General features: G+C 45.0%; 2 protein-coding genes across 2 annotated transcripts; both read left to right on the plus strand.

Annotated features, from left to right (window-relative positions):
* Positions 1-1,349: 1,349 nt before the first annotated feature.
* On the plus strand, positions 1,350-15,709 carry LOC125537583 (putative receptor protein kinase ZmPK1). The gene is made up of 2 exons (XM_048700904.1): positions 1,350-1,912; positions 15,181-15,709. Exons 1-2 carry the CDS (start codon positions 1,350-1,352, stop codon positions 15,707-15,709), a joined length of 1,092 nt encoding a protein of 363 aa, XP_048556861.1.
* Positions 15,710-20,306: 4,597 nt separating this feature from the next.
* Positions 20,307-22,898, plus strand: LOC125537590. Its single transcript, XM_048700915.1, has one exon. The coding sequence runs from the start codon at positions 20,851-20,853 to the stop codon at positions 22,174-22,176; it is 1,326 nt and encodes a 441-aa protein (XP_048556872.1). The 5' UTR covers positions 20,307-20,850; the 3' UTR covers positions 22,177-22,898.
* Positions 22,899-23,472: the final 574 nt, after the last annotated feature.

A 23,472-nucleotide genomic window follows, 5' to 3' on the forward strand; every position in this document is an offset into this window, starting at 1 on the left:
TACACCCCTCAACAAAACGGTGTTGCGGAGAGGAAGAACCGGACGTTGATGGATGCGGCAAGGACCATGATGGCGGAGTTCAAGTCTCCGTACAACTTTTGGGCCGAAGCCATCAACACCGCATGTCATGCATCCAATCGGCTCTACCTCCGCAAGGGCTTGAACAAGACTCCATACGAGATACTCACCGGTAACAAGCCCAACCTCAAGTACTTCCGGGTATTCGGGTGTAAGTGTTTCATTCTCAAGAAAGGTGTTCGGTTGTCTAAATTTGAGGCTAGAGCTTATGAGGGCATATTTGTTGGTTATGCTACAAACTCTCATGCTTACCGTGTCCTCAATAAATCCATGGGACTTATTGAGGAGACGTGTAACGTGGAGTTTGATGAGAATAACGGCTCCCAAGTGGAGCAAAGTGGCACTTATGATGTAGGTGATGAAATTCCTCCCTAAGCCATAAGAAGAATGGGTGTTGGCTTTATCCTACTGACGGTGTCCTGGACTAGGGGGTACTCACCACGTCGTCTCCCGATCTATTAGATTGGGCCGAGGACCCCCGTGGCCGTATACTCATGGGCCAGTTCGGACGGCTACCGCATACAAGGAAGATTCCACAAGACTTGGCGATCAAGACAAGGACTTCTCCCCACCGGCGTATTCGGCTAGGACTCTTGTTATCCTAGGCCTCTGGTGCATTATATAAACCGAGGCCAGGCTAGTCGATAGATATACAATATATACAACAATCATACCATAGGCTAGCTTCTAGGGTTTAGCCTCCTTGATCTCGTGGTAGATCTACTCTTGTACTACCCATATCATCAATATTAATCGAGCAGGACGTAGGGCTTTACCTCCATCAAGAGGGCCCGAACCTGGGTAAAACATTGTGTCTCTTGTTTCATGTTACCATCCGCCTAGACGCACAGTTCGGGACCCCCTACCCGAGATCCGCCGGTTTTGACATAGACACCAGCCGTTCCTCCGATGCTCCTGCGCCGGGGTATGAGATGGTGGACCGCCGGGACTGGAGGAAGGGCTGCATGCCAACCTTCATCCTCCCCACCACCAGCTACAGTGCGCCGGAAAAGCGGTTCACGTTCGTCAAGGTGGCATCCACCGATTTCTACGGCTACGACATCGGGTACAACATCACCGTCACGTTTGAATACTGCAAGAGCCTCTGCTTGAGCATGTGCTCGTGCGCCGCCTTCGCCTATAAGAGGAATGGCCAGGGTCAGTGCTGCACGAAAGGGGTCCTCTTCAACGGTTACACGTCGCCCATCGCCCCCAGAAACATATATCTCAAGGTGCCTACCGACCTCCACGCCTCGGCACCGCCGCCGTCCATGGTCCTCGACTACAATCTTAATGGCTCTGATGTGGCCATCGACCCGCCATACGTCAACATGTATGGGGCACTAAGAAGTGGCCCGAACTTGTCCTACCTTTGCTGGTTTGCCGTGGTGCTGGGATTTCTCGAGCTACTCTTCGCCGCCACGGCATGGTGGTTCATGTCTGGCCAGGAGAGCATGCCCAGCTCGCTGGAGGCAGGCTATCAGCTGGTCATGGGGACCCAGTTCAGGAGGTTCACGTATCGAGAGCTCAAGAAAGTCACTGGGGACTTCAACGAGGTTCTCGGCCGCGGCGGCTCCGGAGTGGTGTACCGCGGCATGCTTGACAAGACCACCGTGGTGGCGGTGAAGGAGCTGACAAACATGCTGCAGGGCGAGGAGGAGTTTTGGGCGGAGATGAAGGTGTTTGGGAGGATCAACCATATCAACCTGGTGAGGATATGGGGGTTTTGCTCTGAGGGCAAGCACAAGCTGCTGGTGTACGAGTACGTGGAGAACGGGTCGCTCGATAGGCACCTGTTCAGCGAGGACAGCAGCAAGGCACTGGCATGGAGAGTGTTGGGGAACGTAGTAATTTCAAAAAAATTCCTACGCACAAGCAAGATCATGGTGATGCATAGCAACGAGAGGGGAGAGTGTTGTCCACGTACCCTTGTAAACGGAAAGCGGAAGCGTTAGCACAACGCGGTTGATGTAGTCGTACGTCTTCATGATCCGACCGATCAAGTACCGAACGTATGACACCTCCGAGTTCAGCACACGTTCAGCCCAATGACGTCCCTCGAACTCCGTTCTAGCCGAGTGTTGAGGGAGAGTTTCGTCAGCACGACGGCGTGGTGACGATGTTGATGTTCTACCGATGCAGGGCTTCGCCTAAGCACCGCTACAGTAATATGGAGGTGGACTATGGTGGAGGGGGCACCGCACATGGCTAAAAGATCAAACGATCAATTGTTCTCTCTCTGGGGTGGCCCCCTGCCCCCGTATATAAAGGAGCAAGGGGGGTGCGGCCGGCCAGGGAGTAGGCGCACCAGGAGGAGTCCTACTCCCACCGGGAGTAGGACTCCCCCCCTTTCCTAGTTGGATTAGGACTTGGGAGGGGGAAAGAGTGGAGGAGAAGAAGGAAGGGGTGGGGGCGCCACCCTCTCCTTGTCCTATTCGGACTAGGGGGGAGGGGCGCGCGGCCCAGTCCTAGCCGCCACTCCTCTCTTCCACCTAGGCCCACTAAGGCCCATTAAGTCCCCGGGGGGTTCCGGTAACCTCCCGGTACTCTGGTAAAATCCCGATTTCACCCGAAACACTTCCGATATCCAAACGAAGGCTTCCAATACATCAATCTTCATGTCTCGACCATTTGAGACTCCTCGTCATGTCCGTGATCACATACAGGACTCCTAACAACCTTCGATACATCAAAACATATAAACTCATAGTATAACTGTCATCGAAACATTAAGCGTGCGGACCCTACGGGTTCGAGAACTATGTAGACATGACCGATACACGTCTCCGATCAATAACCAACAGCGGAACCTGGATGCTCATATTGGCTCCCACATATTCTACAAAGAATTTTATCGGTCAAACCGCATAACAACATACGTTGTTCCCTTTGTCATCAGTATGTTACTGTTCCGAGATTCGATCGTCGGTATCTCAATACCTAGTTTAATCTCATTACCGGCAAGTCTCTTTACTCGTTCTGTAATACATCATCCCGCAACTAACTCATTAGTAGCAATGCTTGCAAGGCTTAAGTGATGTGCATTACCGAGAGGACCAAGAGATACCTCTCCGACATTCGGAGTGACAAATCCTAATCTCGAAATACGCCAACCCAACAAGTACCTTTGGAGACACCTGTAGAGCACTTTTATAATCACCCAGTTACGTTGTGATGTTTGGTAGCACACAAAGTGTTCCTCCGGTAAACGGGAGTTGCATAATCTCATAGTCATAGGAACATGTATAAGTCATGAAGAAAGCAATAGCAGAATACTAAACGATCATGTGCTAAGCTAACGGAATGGGTCATGTCAATCACATCATTCTCCTAATTATGTGACCCCGTTAATCAAATGACAACTCATGTCTATGGTTAGGAAACATAACCATCTTTGATCAACGAGCTAGTCAAGTAGAGGCATACTAGTGACAATCTGTTTGTCTATGTATTCACACATGTATTATGTTTTCGGTTAATACAATTCTAGCATGAATAATAAACATTTATCATGATATAAGGAAATAAATGATAACTTTATTATTGCCTCTAGGGCATATTTCCTTCAGTCTCCCACTTGCACTAGAGTCAATAATCTAGATTACACAGTAATGATTCTAACACCCATGGAGCCTTGGTGTTGATCATGTTTTGCTCGTGGAAGAGGCTTAGTCAACGGGTCTGGAACATTTAGATCCGTATGTATCTTGCAAATTTCTATGTCTCCCACCTGGACTAAATCCCGGATAGAATTGAAGCGTCTCATGATGTGCTTGGTTCTCTTGTGAAATCTGGATTCCTTCGCCAAGGCAATTGCTCCAGTATTGTCACAAAAGATTTTCATTGGACTCGATGCACTAGGTATGACACCTAGATCGGATATGAACTCCTTCATCCAGACTCCTTCATTTGCTGCTTCCGAAGCAGCTATGTACTCCGCTTCACATGTAGATCCCGCCACAACACTTTGTTTAGAACTGCACCAACTGACAACTCCACCGTTCAATGTAAACACGTATCCGGTTTGCGATTTAGAATCATCCGGATCAGTGTCAAAGCTTGCATCAACATAACCGTTTACGATGAGCTCTTTGTCACCTCCATAAACGAGAAACATATCCTTAGTCCTTTTCAGGTATTTCAGGATGTTCTTGACCGCTGTCCAGTGATCCACTCCTGGATTACTTTGTTACCTCCCTGCTAGACTTATAGCAAGGCACACATCAGATCTGGTACACAGCATTGCATACATGATAGAGCCTATGGCTGAAGCATAGGGAACATCTTTCATTTTCTCTCTATCTTCTGCAGTGGTCGGGCATTGAGTCTTACTCAACTTCACACCTTGTAACACAGGCAAGAACCATTTCTTTGCTTGATCCATTTTGAACTTCTTCAAAACTTTGTCAAGGTATGTGCTTTGTGAAAGTCCAATTAAGCGTCTTGATCTATCTCTATAGATCTTGATGCCTAATATATAAGCAGCTTCACCGAGGTCTTTCATTGAAAAACTCTTATTCAAGTATCCCTTTATGCTATTCAGAAATTCTATATCATTTCCAATCAACAATATGTCATCCACATATAATATTAGAAATGCTACAGAGCTCCCACTCACTTTATTGTAAATACAGGCTTCTCCAAAAGTTTGTACAAAACCAAATGCTTTGATCACACTATCAAAGCGTTTATTCCAACTCCAAGAGGCTTGTACCAGTCCATAAATGGATCGCTGGAGCTTGCACATTTTGTTAGCTCCCTTTGGATCGACAAAACCTTCCGGTTGCATCATATACAACTCTTCTTCCAGAAATCCATTCAGGAATGCAGTTTTGACATCCATTTGCCAAATTTCATAATCATAAAATGCGGCAATTGCTGACATGATTCGGACAGACTTAAGCATCGCTACTGGTGAGAAAGTCTCATCGTAGTCAATCCCTTGAACTTGTCGAAAACCTTTCGCAACAAGTCAAGCTTTGTAGACAGTAACATTACCGTCAGCGTCAGTCTTCTTCTTGAAGATCCATTTATTCTCAATTGCTTTTCGATCATTGGGCAAGTCAACCAAAGTCCATACTTTGTTCTCATACATGGATCCCATCTCAGATTTCATGGCCTCAAGCCATTTTGCGGAATCTGGGCTCACCATCGGTTCTTCATAGTTTGTAGGTTCATCATGATCTAGTAGCATGACTTCCAGAACAGGATTACCGTACCACTCTGGTGCGGATCTTACTCTGGTTGATCTATGAGGTTCAGTAGCAACTTGATCTGAAGTTCCATGATCATCATCATTAACTTCCTTACTAATTGGTGTAGGCGTCACAGAAACCGGTTTATGTGATGAACTACTTTCCAATAGAGGAGCATGTATAGTTACCTCATCAAGTTCCACTTTCCTCCCACTCACTTCTTCCGAGAGAAACTCCTTCTCTAGAAAGGATCCATTCTTAGCAACGAATGTCTTGCCTTCGGATCTGTGATAGAAGGTGTACCCAACAGTCTCCTTTGGGTATCCTATGAAGACACATTTCTCTGATTTGGGTTCGAGCTTATCAGGTTGAAGCTTTTTCACATAAGCATCGCAGCCCCAAACTTTCAGAAACGACAACTTTGGTTTCTTGCCAAACCACAGTTCATAAGGCGTCGTCTCAATGGATTTCGATGGTGCCCTATTTAACGTGAATGCGGTCGTCTCTAAAGCATAACCCCAAAATGATAGCGGTAAATCTGTAAGAGACATCATAGATCGCACCATATCTAGTAAAGTACGATTACGACGTTCGGACACACCATTACGCTGTGGTGTTCCGGGTGGCGTGAGTTGCGAAACTATTCTGCATTGTTTCAAATGTAGACCAAACTCGTAACTCAAATATTCTCCTCCATGATCAGATCGTAGAAACTTTATTTTCTTATTACGATGATTTTCAACTTCACTCTGAAATTCTTTGAACTTTTCAAATGTTTCAGACTTATGCTTCATTAAGTAGATATACCCATATCTGCTTAAATCATCTGTGAATGTGAGAAAATAATGATATCCGCCACGAGCCTCAATATTCATCGGACCACATACATCTGTATGTATGATTTCCAACAAATCTGTTGCTCTCTCCATAGTATCGCAGAACGGCATTTTAGTCATCTTGCCCATGAGGCATGGTTCGCAAGTACCAAGTGATTCATAATCAAGTGGTTCCAAAAGTCCATCAATATGGAGTTTCTTCATGCGCTTTACACCGATATGACCTAAACGGCAGTGCCACAAATAAGTTGCACTATTATTATCAACTCTGCATCTTTTGGCTTCAACATTATGGCTATGTTTATCACTACTACCGAGATTCATCAAAAATAGACCACTCTTCAAGGGTGCATGACCATAAAAGATATTACTCATATAAATAGAACAACCATTATTCTCTGATTTAAATGAATAACTGTCTCGCATCAAACAAGATCCAGATATAATGTTCATGCTCAACGCTGGCACCAAATAACAATTATTTAGGTCTAATACTAATCCCGAAGGTAGATGTAGAGGTAGCATGCCGACCGCGATCACATTGACTTTGGAACCATTTCCCACGCGCATCGTCACCTCGTCCTTTGCCAGTGTTCGCTTAATCCGTAGTCCCTGTTTCGATTTGCAAATATTAGCAACAGAACCAGTATCAAATACCTAGGTGCTACTGCGAGTTCTAGTAAGGTACACATCAATAACATGTATATCACATATACCTTTGTTCACCTTGCCATCCTTCTTATCTGCCAAATACTTGGGGCAGTTCCGCTTCCAGAGACCAGTCTGCTTGCTGTAGAAGCACTCAATTTCAAGCTTAGGTCCAGACTTGGGTTTCTTCTCCTGAGCAGCAACTTGCTTGCTGTTCTTCTTGAAGTTCCCCTTCTTCTTCCCTTTACCCTTCTTGAAACTGGTGGTCTTACTGACCATAAACACTTGATGCTCCTTCTTGATTTCTACCTCCGCAGCCTTTAGCATTGCGAAGAGCTCGGGAATTGTCTTATCCATCCCTTGGATATTATAGTTCATCACGAAGCTCTTGTAACTTGGTGGAAGTGATTGTAGAACTCTGTCAATGAAACTATCAACCGAAAGATTAACTTCCAGCTGGGTCAAGTGATTATGGTACCCAGACATTCTGAGTACATTTTCACTAACAGAACTATTCTCCTCCATCTTGCAGCTGTAGAACTTATTGGAGACTTCATATCTCTCAATCCGGGCATTTGCTTGAAATATTAACTTCAACTCTCGGAACATCTCATATGCTCCATGACGTTCAAAACGTCGTTAAAGTCCCGGTTCTAAGCCGTAAAGCATGGCACACTGAACTATCGAGTAGTCATCAACTTTGCTCTGCCAGACGTTCTAAACATCGTCAGTTGCATCAGCAGCAGGCCCGGCACTCAGCGGTGCTTCCAGGACGTAATTCTTCTGAGCAGCAATGAGGATAATCCTCAAGTTATGGACCCAGTCCATGTAATTACTACCATCATCTTTCAACTTTGCTTTCTCAAGGAACGCATTAAAATTCAACGGAACAACAGCACGGGCCATCTATCTACAATCAAACATAGACAAGCAAGATACTATCAGGTACTAAGTTCATGATAAATTTAAGTTCAATTAATCATATTACTTAAGAACTCCCACTTAGAAAGACATCCCTCTAATCTTCTAAGTGATCACGTGATCCAAATCAACTAAACCATAACCGATCATCACGTGAAATGGAGTAGTTTTCAATGGTGAACATCACTATGTTGATCATATCTACTATATGATTCACGCTCGACCTTTCGGTCTCAGTGTTCCGAGGCCATATCTGCATATGCTAGGCTCGTAAGTTTAACCTGAGTATTCTGCGTGTGCAAAATTGGCTTGCACCCGTTGTAGATGGACGTAGAGCTTATCACACCCGATCATCACGTGGTGTCTGGGCACGACGAACTTTGGCAACGGTGCATACTCAGGGAGAACACTTTTTATCTTGAAATTTAGTGAGAGATCATCTTATAATGCTACCGTCAATCAAAGCAAGATAAGATGCATAAAAGATAAACATCACATGCAATCAATATAAGTGATATGATATGGCCATCATCATCTTGTGCTTGTGATCTCCATCTCCGAAGCACCTTCATGATCACCATCGTCACCGGCACGACACCTTGATCTCCATCATAGCATCGTTGTCGTCTCGCCAATCTTATGCTTTCACGACTATCGTTACCGCTTAGTGATAAAGTAAACCATTACAGGGCGATTGCATTGCATACAATAAAGCAACAACCATATGGCTCCTGCCAGTTGCCGATAACTCGGTTACAAAACATGATCATCTCATACAATAAAATTTAGCATCATGTCTTGACCATATCACATCACAACATGCCCTGCAAAAACAAGTTAGACGTCCTCTACTTTGTTGTTGCAAATTTTACGTTGCTGCTACGGGCTTAGCAAGAACCGTTCTTACCTACGCATCAAAACCACAACGATAGTTTGTCAAGTTGGTGTTGTTTTAACCTTCGCAAGGACCGAGCGTAGCCACACTCGGTTCAACTAAAATTGGAGAAACTGATACCCGCCAGCCACCTGTGTGCAAAGCACGTCGGTAGAACCAGTCTCGCATAAGCGTACGCGTAATGTCGGTCCGGGCCGCTTCATCCAACAATACCGCCAAACCAAAGTATGACATGCTAGTAAGCAGTATGACTTATATCGCCCACAACTCACTTGTGTTCTACTCGTGCATATGACACCTAGGCATAAAACCTGGCTCGGATGCCACTGTTGGGGAACGTAGTAATTTCAAAAAAATTCCTACACACACGCAAGATCATGGTGATGCATAGCAACGAGAGGGGAGAGTGTTGTACACGTACCCTTGTAGACCGAAAGCGGAAGCGTTAGCACAACGCGGTTGATGTAGTCGTACGTCTTCATGATCCGACCGATCAAGTACCGAACGTACGGCACCTCCGAGTTCAGACACGTCCAGCCCGATGACGTCCCTCGAACTCCGATCCAGCCGAGTGTTGAGGGAGAGTTTCATCAGCACGACGGCGTGGTGGCGATGTTGATGTTCTACCGATGCAGGGCTTCGCCTAAGCACCGCTACAGTAATATCAAGGTGGACTATGGTGGAAGGGGGCACCGCACACGGCTAAAAGGTCAAACGATCAATTGTTCTCTCTCTGGGGTGCCCCCTGCCCCCGTATATAAAGGAGCAAGGGGGTGTGCGGCCGGCCAGTGAGTAGGCGCGCCAGGAGGAGTCCTGCTCCCATCGGGAGTAGGACTCCCCCCCTTTTCGTAGTTGGATTAGGACTTGGGAGGGGGAAAGAGTGGAGGAGAAGAAGGAAGGGGGGGCGCCCCCCTCTCCTTGTCCTATTCGGACTGGGGGGGGAGGGGCGCGCGGCCCAGTCCTAGCCGCCTCTCCTCTCTTCCACCTAGGCCCACTAAGGCCCATTAAGTCCCGGGGGGTTCCGGTAATCTCCCGGTACTCGTAAAATCCTGATTTCACCCGGAACACTTCCGATATCCAAACATAGGCTTCCAATATATCAATCTTCATGTCTCGACCATTTCGAGACTCCTCGTCATGTTCGTGATCACATCCGGGACTCCAAACAACCTTCGGTACATCAAAACATATAAACTCATAATATAACTGTCATCGAAACGTTAAGCGTGCGGACCCTACGGGTTCGAGAACTATGTAGACATGACCGAGACACGTCTCCGGTCAATAACCAACAGCGGAACCTGGATGCTCATATTGGCTCCCACATATTCTACAAAGATCTTTATCGGTCAAACCGCATAACAACATACGTTCACTACACCACAACACTGATGTAAGGACAGAAAAACTGCCATGAGAAAGCTCTTTAAAGGGCAGATAAACTGCCGGGAGAATGGTTCTCCCGGCAGATAGAACCACCACAAGAACGACTGCCGGGGATTACTTGTCCTGGCAGATAAACTTCTCCCGGCAGATTTTCTGCCCTAGCCCATCTATTTGCCGGCAGTTTAACTGCCAGCACAAATAGGTTGGCCTGGCAGATAATATGCCATCCTGTTTTGTTTCAAAAACAATCTGGCTGTTCTGGGCAACATATCCCCGATTTAGAATCCAATCACAATATGCCCAGGCATCATACATCATTTCACTCAAGGTTCAATTGTAGACCTCAAACACATTAAGACTAAAAATTCAAGATCTCAACATCCATAGATGTGTTCAGTAACAACCAGCCACATTGGTAAACATAATTTACATCAGATAATAAGATGTTATGTCTTCAAACTAAGCTACACTAACAGTATGAGCTTGACTTACGGCTACAGCTATGTCTAGGAAACAATGGCAGGTTCACACTTTTGTATATTTCTGCTCAGCCGTTTGTTGAATGGCATTGCCATATTCATGAGATGTTCTGAATACCAGACTCGCCGCCATCATGTGAAGCTGCATTATTCAAACAGGGCCACGTGTCTCCAGCAGAAGAGTCATCAAACTTGTACTGCTTGAAAGACCACAGACAAGCCTCACCCCACTTGATCGTGTTGTCACTGAACAGAAGAATCACCATGTAGACATCCTAGTTGACTTGTACAACTACGTGTTGACCAAAAGATCTTCCAGTGTGATGCCAACCTGAACAGATAAGATGGTACAAATGAAGAAACAACTTAGCCTGTGTTTGACAGTAAAGTATTGCAAAAACCAAAGTATCAAAAAACTATAGTAATTTAGCTAGTAGGCATGAATACCGTGGTATTGACATATCAGAGTATTTTAAAGTATTAATACATAGAAGCCGTTTGACACAGCATTGTAAAATTAGTTGTACTAGCTGCGAAATGTCTGTTTTTCTAGCGGAGCTAGCCGTTGCATGTAGCGACCGGCCAAAGAACGGCCAAAGAACATCCATGCACACGGCTATAGAGCAGCACATTTTTCTAGCTAGCTAGCCAGCTGGCCAGTCCTTACCATCCGCATGCATAACAGCCGAAGCTTGCATAAACTCAACTCCACTGAACAGCCATGCTCAAGGCTTGTGGTTATCAAAAAGGACACTCGGTCAGGGGGGCAGGGCGTGGGAGCAAGGGGAGTTTTCTTGGAGAGCGAGGCGAGCTGCTGAGAATAGAGGGGGAGAGGATAACAGGGTGCCATGCCCGTTCTTTTCGGCTGCTCTATTTTTTAAAAAGAGGTCCAGGGCTCTTTTTTTAATATAGAGGTAAAACCATGATTTACCAAATACTGTAGTATTAAAACCACAATTTTAAGGGAAACCAAACACCTCATTGTAAATAAAACTATGGTAATCTCAAAAACTGTAGTATTTCTCAAAACAGAAGATGTTGGATCTCTAGGGAAAATAGTAAGGGGTGCGACGCTGACCTGCACTACATGTGGCGAGGATGAAGAAGGGTTTACTCTTTGGATGGGTAGCAGAAGTGTTGTGTCGCTACAGAGCTGCTAGTTGTGCTCTGCTCTACGGACGATGCAGACGGGTTTGCAGCGAGCAGAGGAAGTCGCATTGTGCTCTACCCCATGGATTGCAGAAGATTCCTCTCTATTACCCCCCCTCTCTCTCTTCATGTGTTCAATTCCTCCTTCTAACTCCTTTATCTACGTGCATAGATCAAACGAGGAAAGCAACGGAAAGCTGGAATAAGTGTGAGCAGGATCAAACTCTGTTAGGTGAGTAACTGAGTATTACAACCACAATGTTTTTTCCATATCAATGGACTCTATGCAGGCTTGAGTATCTTTTTATTTGCATTATCTTCTTACTTAGAGTGAAACAGGTTAATGAATATCATCAATTGTTAGCTCATAAATATTTTTCCATGATCTACAATGGGATGGCCTCTTTCCAAAAACTGTGACTACAATCTAACTCATTTGTTCAGAGTTCATGAAGTTTCAGATACCAGAAAGAATGTTCAATTGCATATACAGCTGGTTGGAAATCTGTAATACCTGGTGATTGGTATGTGTACATCAATAGTGTCTCTACTCCAAATTCATCAGTTTGAAAATCACAGGCGAACATGTAATGGTAGAGGCTGCATTGCTCGTGGCCTCGTTCAACAATTAATAGTAAAGCTCTGTTTCCTGCACAATGTCAAACGAGGCCGCAAAGCTGCACAGTTAGTTTCTATCTATCTATCTGCATATTTCATTTTAGGATCTTTGCGACTGAAGGATCAAAATAAGACGAGGAACATGATTGGTAGATTAGATTGAAACAACAACAGAATCATTGCAGATTGATAGAAAAATCCAAAACAATCCTAACAAGTTCATGCACAAGTCTGTCTAGAAGAAGCATGGGTGAAAAACATCAACACAGATGGTGTGCACTGGCTATCACAAGATCTCGCGTTAAAAAGCATCTCCCTTTTTTGAGATAAAAACATCTTTTGTAATTTCCAAGTGTACAAGGTCCATCTCCCAATAGAAGAAAATAAAATAAAAGGGAGCACCTATTTAACATGGGTCTGGAAAAAATTCTAGGACGTTCGGTCACCGTCCGACGGCTAACGTGCAAGCGACACTATTCTTCTTCTTCCTCTATTACTTCTTCCTCCCGCGCACTCTCCCGGTCGGCAGGCACTGCCATGTGCCACCCAATCTCCCCTCAACCTCCACTCACTACTGTGCTTGCCACCGCCGCGGAGTGGAGCGGATCATATAAGATGTGCTTATTACCAAACATAGGAGACACTAATGTGCAGAACAAAAAACAATTAATATTAACCATAACTTCTGATGAAACAGACAACTACAAAGCGTGTTGTAACCCATTTACATGTCAGACTGGAAATGTGATGAGCTTCTAGACGTTTTTTTCTCTCAAACATGAGCTCGTAGAAGATGTTAATCCAGTGTTCATGTAAGGAGATTGATGACTAGATTAATTCACATGCTAATTCTGTGATTTTTCATTTATAGTGACCAAAAGAACTACCTCAGTTACACAAATGAACCAAGCAATTCTGGTGGCAATCAATTCTACTTGATTTTTTCTTACAGAAATGTGGTATAAATTAACTTAATCTTGTGCTTACATCAACTTGAAGGTGTATCGTCCACTGAGAAAATTAGTCGGTCTGTGCAGTCCATAAATTATACTACTAATGCAAGAGAACATTGTATATCTAAAACTGTATCTGTAAAGTCCAAATGCAAGGAAATAACATAGGACCGAACACTAACCAGTGAAGGTTTTAGTGGCTAGAATACATCTTGAGGTCCACTTTTCATGAGGTAAGGGGCGCATCCATACTCAGCCACTTTCCTTGTGCTGCACCCTGTTCCATCTTTGTATCTCACCACTATATAATCAGATAAGGGGATAAATTCTTGGGAGGTCTAAAAAGGCCCAAAGCAGGCAACAATCAGTAGCGACAGTAGCATCTCAGATTGCTGCAAAAAAAGTTGCATCTCAGGTTGAGCCTCAATCAATGCCAGCTATAGATAGCGCATATGAAGAAGTCCACATCTCCAACAGGGATTGGCCATGGAGCTAAAGCAGCCAGAAGGGCTGATGAGGCAGGAGCATGTGGTGGAAGAAGGGGAAGGAAGGAACAGACCTGCGAGGTGGGACGGCAGAAAGAGTGGTGGCGACCGGCTCGCTGCTCGGGTGAAGCTTGCGGGGAGGACGCCTGCTTGAGATAGGAATCTCGCGATGTAGCGATGGAAGGCGTTCGACGGAGGAGGGTGGTCGGCAGTGGAGTGGCTCGGCGACGGGGCCGGTCGGTGCCGGTGGTGCTCCATGTCCGTTCGGTGCTCGGCGGCACTGCTGTGGGGTGATTGGGGCGGCGTCGGCAGTGGACGGAGCGGAGGACGGTCCGCGGCGCTGGGGTAGTTGGGAGAGGCGACGAGGGCGCGGTGGGTGAGAGGCGACGGCGACAGTGGTCGGCGGCGATGGATGGTTGGGGGCAGTGGTGGTGGTGCGGTGCTTGTGGCGGCGGTAGGTGCGGTCTGGTGTAGGGCACGGCGAGATTTGGGGGTGAATTTGGATTGGGCCGATTTGGGGGATTGGGGCGCGTCTTGTGCCAAAATTTTAGTCTCTCGCGCCTATTTTCCATCGCTAGCGCGGGCTTGGGCCCAGTACAATTTTGGACTTGCGCTAAAGACACTTCCCGGCACAAAACATGCTGTGGTTTACATGTCCCGGCAGAAAACGGCCCCTAGAATTTTACCGGCAGTCTGTGTGCCCTTGTTCCACAAGTTCTACCGGCAGGTTCTGTGCCCTGAAGTATTTCTCCCGGCAGTAATAGATGTCCCGGCAAATATTTTGCCCTTGTTCACGTATTTCTCCTGGCAGTTAATTGCCCCCAATCAAAGGTTGTGGTGTAGTGGTTGTTCCCTTTGTCATCGGTATGTTATTTGCCCGAGATTCAATCTTCGGTATCTCAATACCTAGTTTAGTCTCGTTACCGGCAAGTCTCTTTACTCGTTCTGTAATACATCATCCCGCAACTTACTCATTAGTAGCAATGCTTGCAAGGCTTAAGTGATGTGCATTACCGAGAGGGCCCAGTGATATCTCTCCGACATTCGGAGTGACAAATCCTAATCTCGAAATATGTCAACCCAACAAGTACCTTTGGAGACACCTATAGAGCACCTTTATAATCACCCAGTTACGTTGTGACGTTTGGTAGCACACAAAGTGTTTCTCCGGTAAACGGGAGTTGCATAATCTCATAGTCATAGGAACATGTATAAGTCATGAAGAAAACAATAGCAGAATACTAAACGATCGTGTGCTAAGCTAACGGAATGGGTCATGTCAATCACATCATTCTCCTAATGATGTGACCCCGTTAATCAAATGACAACTCATGTCTATGGTTAGGAAACATAATCATCTTTGATCAACGAGCTAGTCAAGTAGAGGCATACTAGTGACAATCTGTTTGTCTATGTATTCACACATGTATTATGTTTTTGATTAATACAATTCTAGCATGAATAATAAACATTTATCATGATATAAGTAAATAAATAATAACTTTATTATTGCCTCTAGGGCATATTTCCTTCAGAGAGAGCGGTTCAAGATTGCGCTGGGCGCGGCCAAGGGCCTAGCCTACCTCCACCACGAGTGCCTTGAGTGGGTCATCCACTGCGACGTCAAGCCGGAGAACATCCTGCTCACTCAAGACCTCGACCCAAAGATCGCCAACTTCGGGCTGTCCAAGATGTCCGGGAGGAAAGCCGTCGGCGACGGCATGCAACTCTCCCAAATGAGGGGGACGACAGGCTACATGGCACCCGAGTGGGTGTTGGGCCTGCCGATCGACGCCAAGGTCGATGTGTACAACTATGGCATCGTGCTTCTGGAGATCCTGATGGGAAGCAGGATAACAGAACAGAGGACTGTGGATGACAAGGAGTGGCTACAGATGAGCCAGATCATGCAGGCGCTGAAGCAGGTGGTGGCGAGCGGAGACATCACGTCATTGGTGGATAGCAGGCTGAACGGGCAGTTCAACCCTCGACAGGCCATGGACGTCATCTTCAAGGCTCTTGGAGCTTGCGATGATGAGGACGAACACCCTACGTACTTGTTGTGACTTCGATTCCTTTGCTATATTTGTTAATTCATTTATTTGAATGAATGTTGAACACAAAAAGTACTAGTGAGATGTTGAATATGGCTGTCCACATGCGTGATGTAAAAAGGAAAGATTGCAGCTAGCTGTGCGCTACTTGATTACTACCTTCTTTCCGGTTTATATGACTCAATTTAAAAATCTTATCAACCAAGATAAATGGTGAGTGGTGAAACAATTTTTATAGTTTGCAAATGTGCTTGTTTTCTTAAAAAAATTGTGTTTAGCAATGCATACATGCATAAAGTACATGCATTGGTCAATTTTCTCTTAATACTTGCATTTAATGATTTATTGCATCTTAAAATCCGAACATATGATAGGGAACAACCAAATTGAGACTTATAGAATAAGAAAACTAAAATTTTAAGATAAGCTTTATAGACCAGAAAGAAGGAAATACAATTGACGTATGGTTTGCACCAACCTATAGCACTACTCGTACTTGTTTTCTTTAGCTATTTTCCGCGAAGCAGAGACCAAGGACACACGGTACGGAATATGATCAAGTAGTATTTAATTTGACTAAGACGTATAAATGTTGCCTGTCCGTGTCACGCGAACAATTGTTTTTGAGGAGTCTCTCTTGGCAGGCGGTGGCACGAAGCGGACTCGATGGGATGTGCCTACAAAGTAATTTTTTTAACATTAATACAGACACAGGCGCTCATATACATGTGTATGTATTTATCTCTATGAACACACACGCATTCCTTATCCCTATGAGCACCTCGAAAAGACTGACCCGGCATATCATCTTGAGATTTACGAAGTCATCGTAGACGCCTCGTCGTCGACAGGAACATCTCCTCCCACTGAATGCACATCGACGAAAATTCTGAAATAAATTTAAGAATAAATGCGAGCACCAGATGGGTGTGGGTTTGGGTACACGTCTTGGCTTTTTCGTGACTGTGATGTTGGACTTCTTTTCTCTTCTTTCTTTTAGTTAGAAAAAAAGACGCAATGTTGGACTTCTATATCCTTGATTGATGATGTGACGGACCAGTCACATATCTTCTCAACGAAACTCCTCCTCATATCGCGTCATACCTTTTGGATCGGCTTACAACTCTGCAGCCGAGTTGGCGCCATCGCCGATAGTAGAGTCCCGATCGATCAACAAGAAGAAGAGTTGTGACACAATCAGATCAGGGCGCCGACTCGTAACAGTCCGGGAATTGCAACACGGGCGGTGCAAATATAAGGTGGAAAAGATAACCTCACGCAAAAGGTATACGTATACGCACATATATACTCCGATCCAACCTGCGTTTGCCTCCAAATCGCACGTGGATGGCACACGTGGCGAGCCGGGCGAACACGATGGAGGGGCTGCCGGACGAGGTCGTGATGGAGATCCTGTTGCGTGTGCCGGACGTCCCGGACCTCTTGCTCTGAGCGGGCACGTGCAAGCGATGGCACCGCATCCTAGGCGACCCTTCGTTCCTCCTCCGCCGCTAGCCGGCCGGTGGGCGTGCGCCGCCCGTCCATGGCTTCTTCCACGAGCAACGGCCCCATCACGGACGGCAACGGCAAGACGTATGGACTGGACGGCCTTCTTCATGTCCCGCTTGCTGGGTAGTAGTAGCATCGAGCGAACTAGATTGGGAGGAGCCATGTTGGACTCTTTTTTTAGAAAGCTATATGTTGGACTCTTGTTGGGAAGAATAGTTGAGTTAGTTATTTTTTGGGCCAAATTGCTATGAGTTGTCCAGTGCCTAGGAAGAGCTACGGAAGTCTTCAAGCTTTGTGTGTGAGAAAAGCTTTGGGAAAATTTATATTTTGGTTCACCCAAGTTACAAAAGTTGACATCTAGTTGCGCAAATTTTTAGCCTGATAGTTAGTCCCTCAATTTATAAAACCAACGCGTTTTATATACAACCGAAAACGAGTGGGGAACTGTCTCGGTACATCAGTTTTCTCTCTCCTCACTTGCCACGTCAGGCGGGCCATTAGGTTACTTTGGCTCTCCTCCGTTATCTCTCTCCTCATCACTTCTCTCTTCTGATGCACTCTTCATCTCTACCACACCTACTCTCTCTCTCTCTCTCTTTGCCCAAAGACGGCGACCTCATCAGTCTCTGTCACCATCGCCACATGCACTCGAGGATAGTTTTTTGATGTGGATGAATGAGGATATATACAAGCATCTCAACTTAGCAATAGATAAGGGTTGCGGTTTGAAATTATGGTTTTCGGATTTATGAATCAGAGTTTTGGATTTGTGACTTTGAACTTAACTAGGATTCTTCGGTCATAGCTGCCATCCCGCCATGGCACCGGCGAAAAATAGGGACTTCCAGGTAACGCCGCGGGGCTTGCGGCCCGGCCTTCTTGTGTGCCTCGTCCCAAGTGACATACCAATTCACATGTTCGACGGGCAGGTTTATGTCTCACTTCATTTTTTAGGGCTTGTGTCTCGCTTCATGTGCACCGGTAGATCGTGTCATCTGCAGGGAACCAGTAGTGGGCCGGCCCACTAACCATGTGGTCCCATTACACTGACATTGCATGCATGTATTTATTTTATTATTTTTATTTTAAAGAAATACTAAATGCATATATTATGAAAAATAATTTTGTTAATTTCCTAACAGTGTTCATCGCACATTTACAAAAATGTGAATGGGTGTAAAAAATGTTCGCTCAACATTTAGAAAATGTTTGTTCCAGTCAAAAACAATTATGTGACATTTGCAAAAATGCACACATGTTTCAAACAAATGTACATCACATTTTATTAAAATGTTATACGATGTAAACAATGTTTGTGTAACTAAAAAAAGTTTATACCATCAAAAAATGATTACATTTATAAAAGTGTGCATGAGTTTCAAACAAAATGTTTGTAACATCTTTCAAAAAATTTGTCCAATGTAAAAAATGTTTGTATGGTTTGCAAACATGTTTTGTATCATAATAAAACATGTTTCAATATGTATTTGAAAAAAGTGTAACACATATTCAATTTGTTTTTCAGAACAAGTATTTAAACAACATGTGTAAAAAACATTTTAGATGTATAGGAAAAATGTACAATGTGTATGACAAGAAGTAGACATCAAAACATATATTTCAAAAAATGTAAATTGTGTACTTGAAAATATTAAATGTGTATAAAATAATATTTCTGATGATAAGAAACATGTACAGTGTGTATGGAAAATATAAACATGTGCTGAAAAATAAGAAAATAAGGGAAGGAATAATAGAAGAAAACCGAAGAAAGAACAAAAAACCGAGACAAAAACAGAGAAAACCGATGGAAAGAGCAAACGAGAAAGGAAAACCAAAGAAAAACAAAGAAAACCATAGAAAAAAGGAAAAATGAAGAAAAACGAAAGAAAATAACGGAAATGGAAGAAAACCAAAGTGACAAAGTTTGGTGTTGTGAGCTGAAGTAGACAATATAACAAGCTGCAACAAAAGAGTGCATAGGTGATGTTTTAAAATTATTTTTTAATATTTTATCAACTAACTAAGCAATCAAACATTAAATAAAAAGTAACTACGCAAAATAGATAAGAAGTAAGAAATTCTCATGCAACAGCGCCAGAAATTTTGTATTTGAAATTTTTTAATCTTGTATTTGAAAAATATTAATCAAGCACTTGAATAGTGTTATAAATATTTATAGAAAAAATATTGACCATGAACTAAAAAAATGTCAAATTTGCATTGGATAAATTGTTAATGGTGTATTAGATTTTTTTTGCTGATATATACAAAAAGATAGAATGAAAAATAAAAGAAACAAAGAAGAGCAAAAAAATAAAAACCAAAAAATAAACGAAATAAACTATAAAAATGAAAAATAAAACCAAAGAAACAACTTCAAAAAGAATGGAAAAACTAAAAAAGCAAAGAAAAAAGAAAAGAAGAAAAAAACAAAATACCGGGAGAAAACCGAATAAAACAGAAGAAAAATAAAGAAACCGAGCTCTTTCAAATGGTTCGCGCTCATGAACTCGATGATGGCGTATTGACAAGCAACACTACAATCAAATCCTCGCACAATTCTTTTTCTTCCCTTGCGCGCAAGTGCTGAAGTGCCAGGCGGTTACCCATAGCGCTCGACGCGAGAGATCCTTCTGTCTCGCTCAATACGAGATATACCTTCCATGCGTCTCTCGACCCAAAATAGCGTCTGGAAGAAGAGTACACTACCCCAAACTAACTTTGTAGGGCTCGTTTGGTTTAGAGGAAACCAAAACTTAGGCATAAGGAGTTGTACATGATTTTGAAGATGACGCTTGTCATTTTAAGGATTTGCCTTGCCTCGTCCCTACACAAAAAAATGAGTTTTAAGTGAACGTATAGTTTCCCTGTATACATTTTTTATAAACCAAATGCATCTATAGGAAATTTTCTTCTCGAATTCCTTGTTCATATGTTCTTCGTACGAATATCCTTGAATAAGGCCTTAGTGACGGCCCAGGATATTTGTGAAGGGCCCAAGGCCTCGAATTAAGTTGATGGGCCCAACGTCAGGAAAAGGGTGAAAATCCCTAGAAAGACTCTCGGTCGTCCTTCTCCTTCATCCCAATCCCCGCGATGGACGCCGCCTCCCGTCCGGCGCCGCCGCACCCCACTTCCGGCGCTTGATCCCACGCCCGCTGCCGCCCCCACTCCTCCAGCGCCGTCTCCCTCCCCGCCGTCGTCCAGCCACTCGAGTGCGCCGCCAACATCCCCAATCGACCAGCGCCTCCCGTCAAACGCTGCCCGGTCGCCGTCCAGCCACTTCAGCGCCGCTTCCTTCCCCATCGACCGTCACCTCCTCGTCGTTCCAGGGCTAACCCTTCGACGTCCAGCAGCCCCCCTCACCGTCGAGCACTCCAGCGCCGTCTCGCTCCCCGTCGACCGGCGCAGGGCCTCCCTCGTCTGCCGGATCTGCCTCACGGCCTCGTCCTCCTGTTTCCTCCCAGTCCAGCGCCTCCAAACAACACAGAAAAGGTAGCAGCTTCCACACTTCTTCAGCGCGCACGATTAACCCGGGGATCGACTCGGGTTCTTGGTACCTCAGATCGAGACCTAATTAACCTCGGGTTGCCCACAATCGCAGGTCGCAAGTACCGCGCGCCGGCCCCCAAGGAAGATCGATGGAGACGCTGCCGGACGACGTTGTCGTGGAGATCCTGGTCCGCGTGACGGAGGTGGCAGCCCTATTCCGCTGCACCGCAACGTGCAGACGATGGCGCCTCCTCATAGCTGACCCGTCTTTCCTCCGCCGCCGCTGGCCGGAGGGCGTGAGCCTCCAGTCCTCCCTGCTCGGCTTCTTCGCCTTGCAACAGCCCCGTCAAGAACCAACAGAAGGGAGCTCTACAATGCCGCTCTTCACCCCGGTGCCATGCTCCCCCCACCGCTTCATCGCCATCCCTGATCAGCCTCGAAGCGGCCAGGCAGTGGTGCTCGCCTCGCACCGTGGCCTTCTTGTTGTGCGCTTCGTCCCACTCGACGCCATCAGCATGTTCGAGAAAATCATGATCCTGGCTGTGTGTGATCCAATCGCCGGCACAAGCCGCCCGCTGCCTCCGTTGAAGTGCAGTAGGTCTTTCCGAATAGAAGGATGCGCCCTTCTAACTGGTGCGGATTGTCGCGTGACCAAACGGCGAGGGGCGTCGCCGTCAGTCTACTCGTCCTTCAAAGTGCTAATCATCAGTTACGACGGACGGTACAATCTCCATGTGCTCGCGTCCAATGAGTTGAGCTGGAGGACGTCTAGAAACTGGTTTGAACCTGTTGAGTATGCCGGACGTGTGGTGCCCCAGCAGATCAACATCGTCGTGTGCCGAGGCATGGCACACTGGCTCTTCAAGTACTCGTCAGACTTCTACACACTCAACGTGTGCGCTAAGACCATGCAGATGTCTATAACAAAGCTCCCTCTCACAAGGAACCCCCTCGGCTTCAAGTTTTCAAGTGCACTGCTTAATGTCACCAACGATGGAAGTCTATCGCTGCTTGGTTTATACAGGGACTGCAGCTGGCTGGAGATGTGGACACATGAAGGTGACAACAAGAGTGTAGATGGCATGGCAGACTGCTGGCACCAAACCAAGATGATTGAGCTGATACAACCCAAGGAGAGTACGGTTGGCCTGGTGCAATGCGTGTGCGTGAGCGAGATGAGCGGTAAACTGCTCGTAAAGGACAATCAAGATTGCGCGTACATTGTAGATCTCCAAACTGGGGCGATGGAGACTGTCACCGACTGGTTTTGCGGCATTGTCACGATGGCTGTCCCATTTGAGAAGGATTGGCCGACCTTCTTCATGTCTCGCTTGGCGGGTGGTAGGATCAAGCGGAATAAACTGAGAGGAGCTATATCGAAAATTGCTTCCACTTTTTGCAAACCAATAGTTGTGGCAATTATCTTTGGGTTAATTGTTATGAGTCTGGATCATGAAGAGCTACAGGAATCTTAAGATCTGTGTGTGGCAGACTTAATGAAGATGCAAGTTAATTTATCACGTGTACCTGCGCATATTTGGGTTAATTATCTTTGGGTTAGTTGTTATGAGTCTGGATCATGAAGAGCTACGAGATTGATCATAGTGCAACGTCCAGGCAAGGAACAGATGTTGCAAGAGTTGCCCTGCTAAATCAGATCAATAGGATAGAACTGCCTTGTGCAGAATAATTTGGTCTAGTGGTGTAGAATATGGCCTCTGTATTTTATTTTCAGTTTTAACATGTGCCTGTTTAGACTTGGTGTGCTACTGCTAGCTGAACCTTTGATGTTCTGTTGAACAAATACTACCTCCGTAAACTAATATAAGAGCGTTTAGAATACTAAAGTAGTAATCTAAACACTCTTATATTAGTTTACAGAGGGAGTAGTAATGAGGTGCTGAGTAGTCGTTTGTATTATTATGAGAATCCCCATTATCAAAGAAGAAAACATCACAGCTAATTATGATCGTAATTGACATTTCATTTGCACATGTAGCATTATCTCCTGGATTGCTGCTTAATTTGCTTTTTACGTTCTTTGCTATAAGTAGAGATTAAGGTAAAACTTGTGGCAGATGACCAGGACGCATGTATGCATTGAGCAAGCATTTTTAAAAACCTAAAATCAGATATTTTTGTATGCAATTATATATTGGATACCTGAATTATGGCCTTATGGGTCTGATTGTGTTGGTGGGATCAATACACATGCCGATGAATTACGCGGCAAGCACATCATGCAAATAAAAAAGAGGAAATGGGCGTGAATATATAAGGGGACATCAAGTTAATATTAGAGTGAAGATGAATTTTGTTATGATCCTGTTTGGCATTCACCTGAACCTTGTTGTCTCTTTTCCTGTTGTGGGGCCCTAATCTTGCTTGCCAACTGAGCAAAGTATCACAGCAGTTCTCTCTGATTAATTAGGTTGTTTTCCAGGAAAAGCTTCAATTGGAGAAGCTGGCATCTTTCATTCAGAAGTTTTTAGATGAAGATCTTCAAGTTTGATCAGTGTCATTGGTTGCAGGATATCTTGTTTAACCACTCCTTAGGATCTGGCAACTATCAGCCTAAATTGTTGTACACAGCATGCCACCCGATTTTTTTAGTTGATCCGGTTCAGCATTGTTCACCCAGGTTCGCTTGTACCTTCTTTTTTTAGGGTTGAAAAGCACTTTATTCAATCAGTTGTTGGACGGGATACAAATAATGCCGGACCTACTAGATAGCCATATGTGCCTTCCAAGATCTAAAGTAGTAGCTGCTT

This window comes from Triticum urartu, chromosome 1 (genome assembly GCF_003073215.2).
Source record: "Triticum urartu cultivar G1812 chromosome 1, Tu2.1, whole genome shotgun sequence".
Classification (NCBI taxonomy): Eukaryota; Viridiplantae; Streptophyta; class Magnoliopsida; order Poales; family Poaceae; genus Triticum; species Triticum urartu.

Coding starts and splice junctions, on each gene's coding strand:
- LOC125537583 (XM_048700904.1), top strand. CDS start 1,350: ATGGTCCTCGACTACAATCTTAATGGCTCTGATGTGGCCATCGACCCG. Junction 1,913..15,180: donor AAGGCACTGGCATGGAGAGT/GTTGGGGAACGT, acceptor TTTCCTTCAGAG/AGAGCGGTTCAAGATTGCGC.
- LOC125537590 (XM_048700915.1), top strand. CDS start 20,851: ATGGAGACGCTGCCGGACGACGTTGTCGTGGAGATCCTGGTCCGCGTG.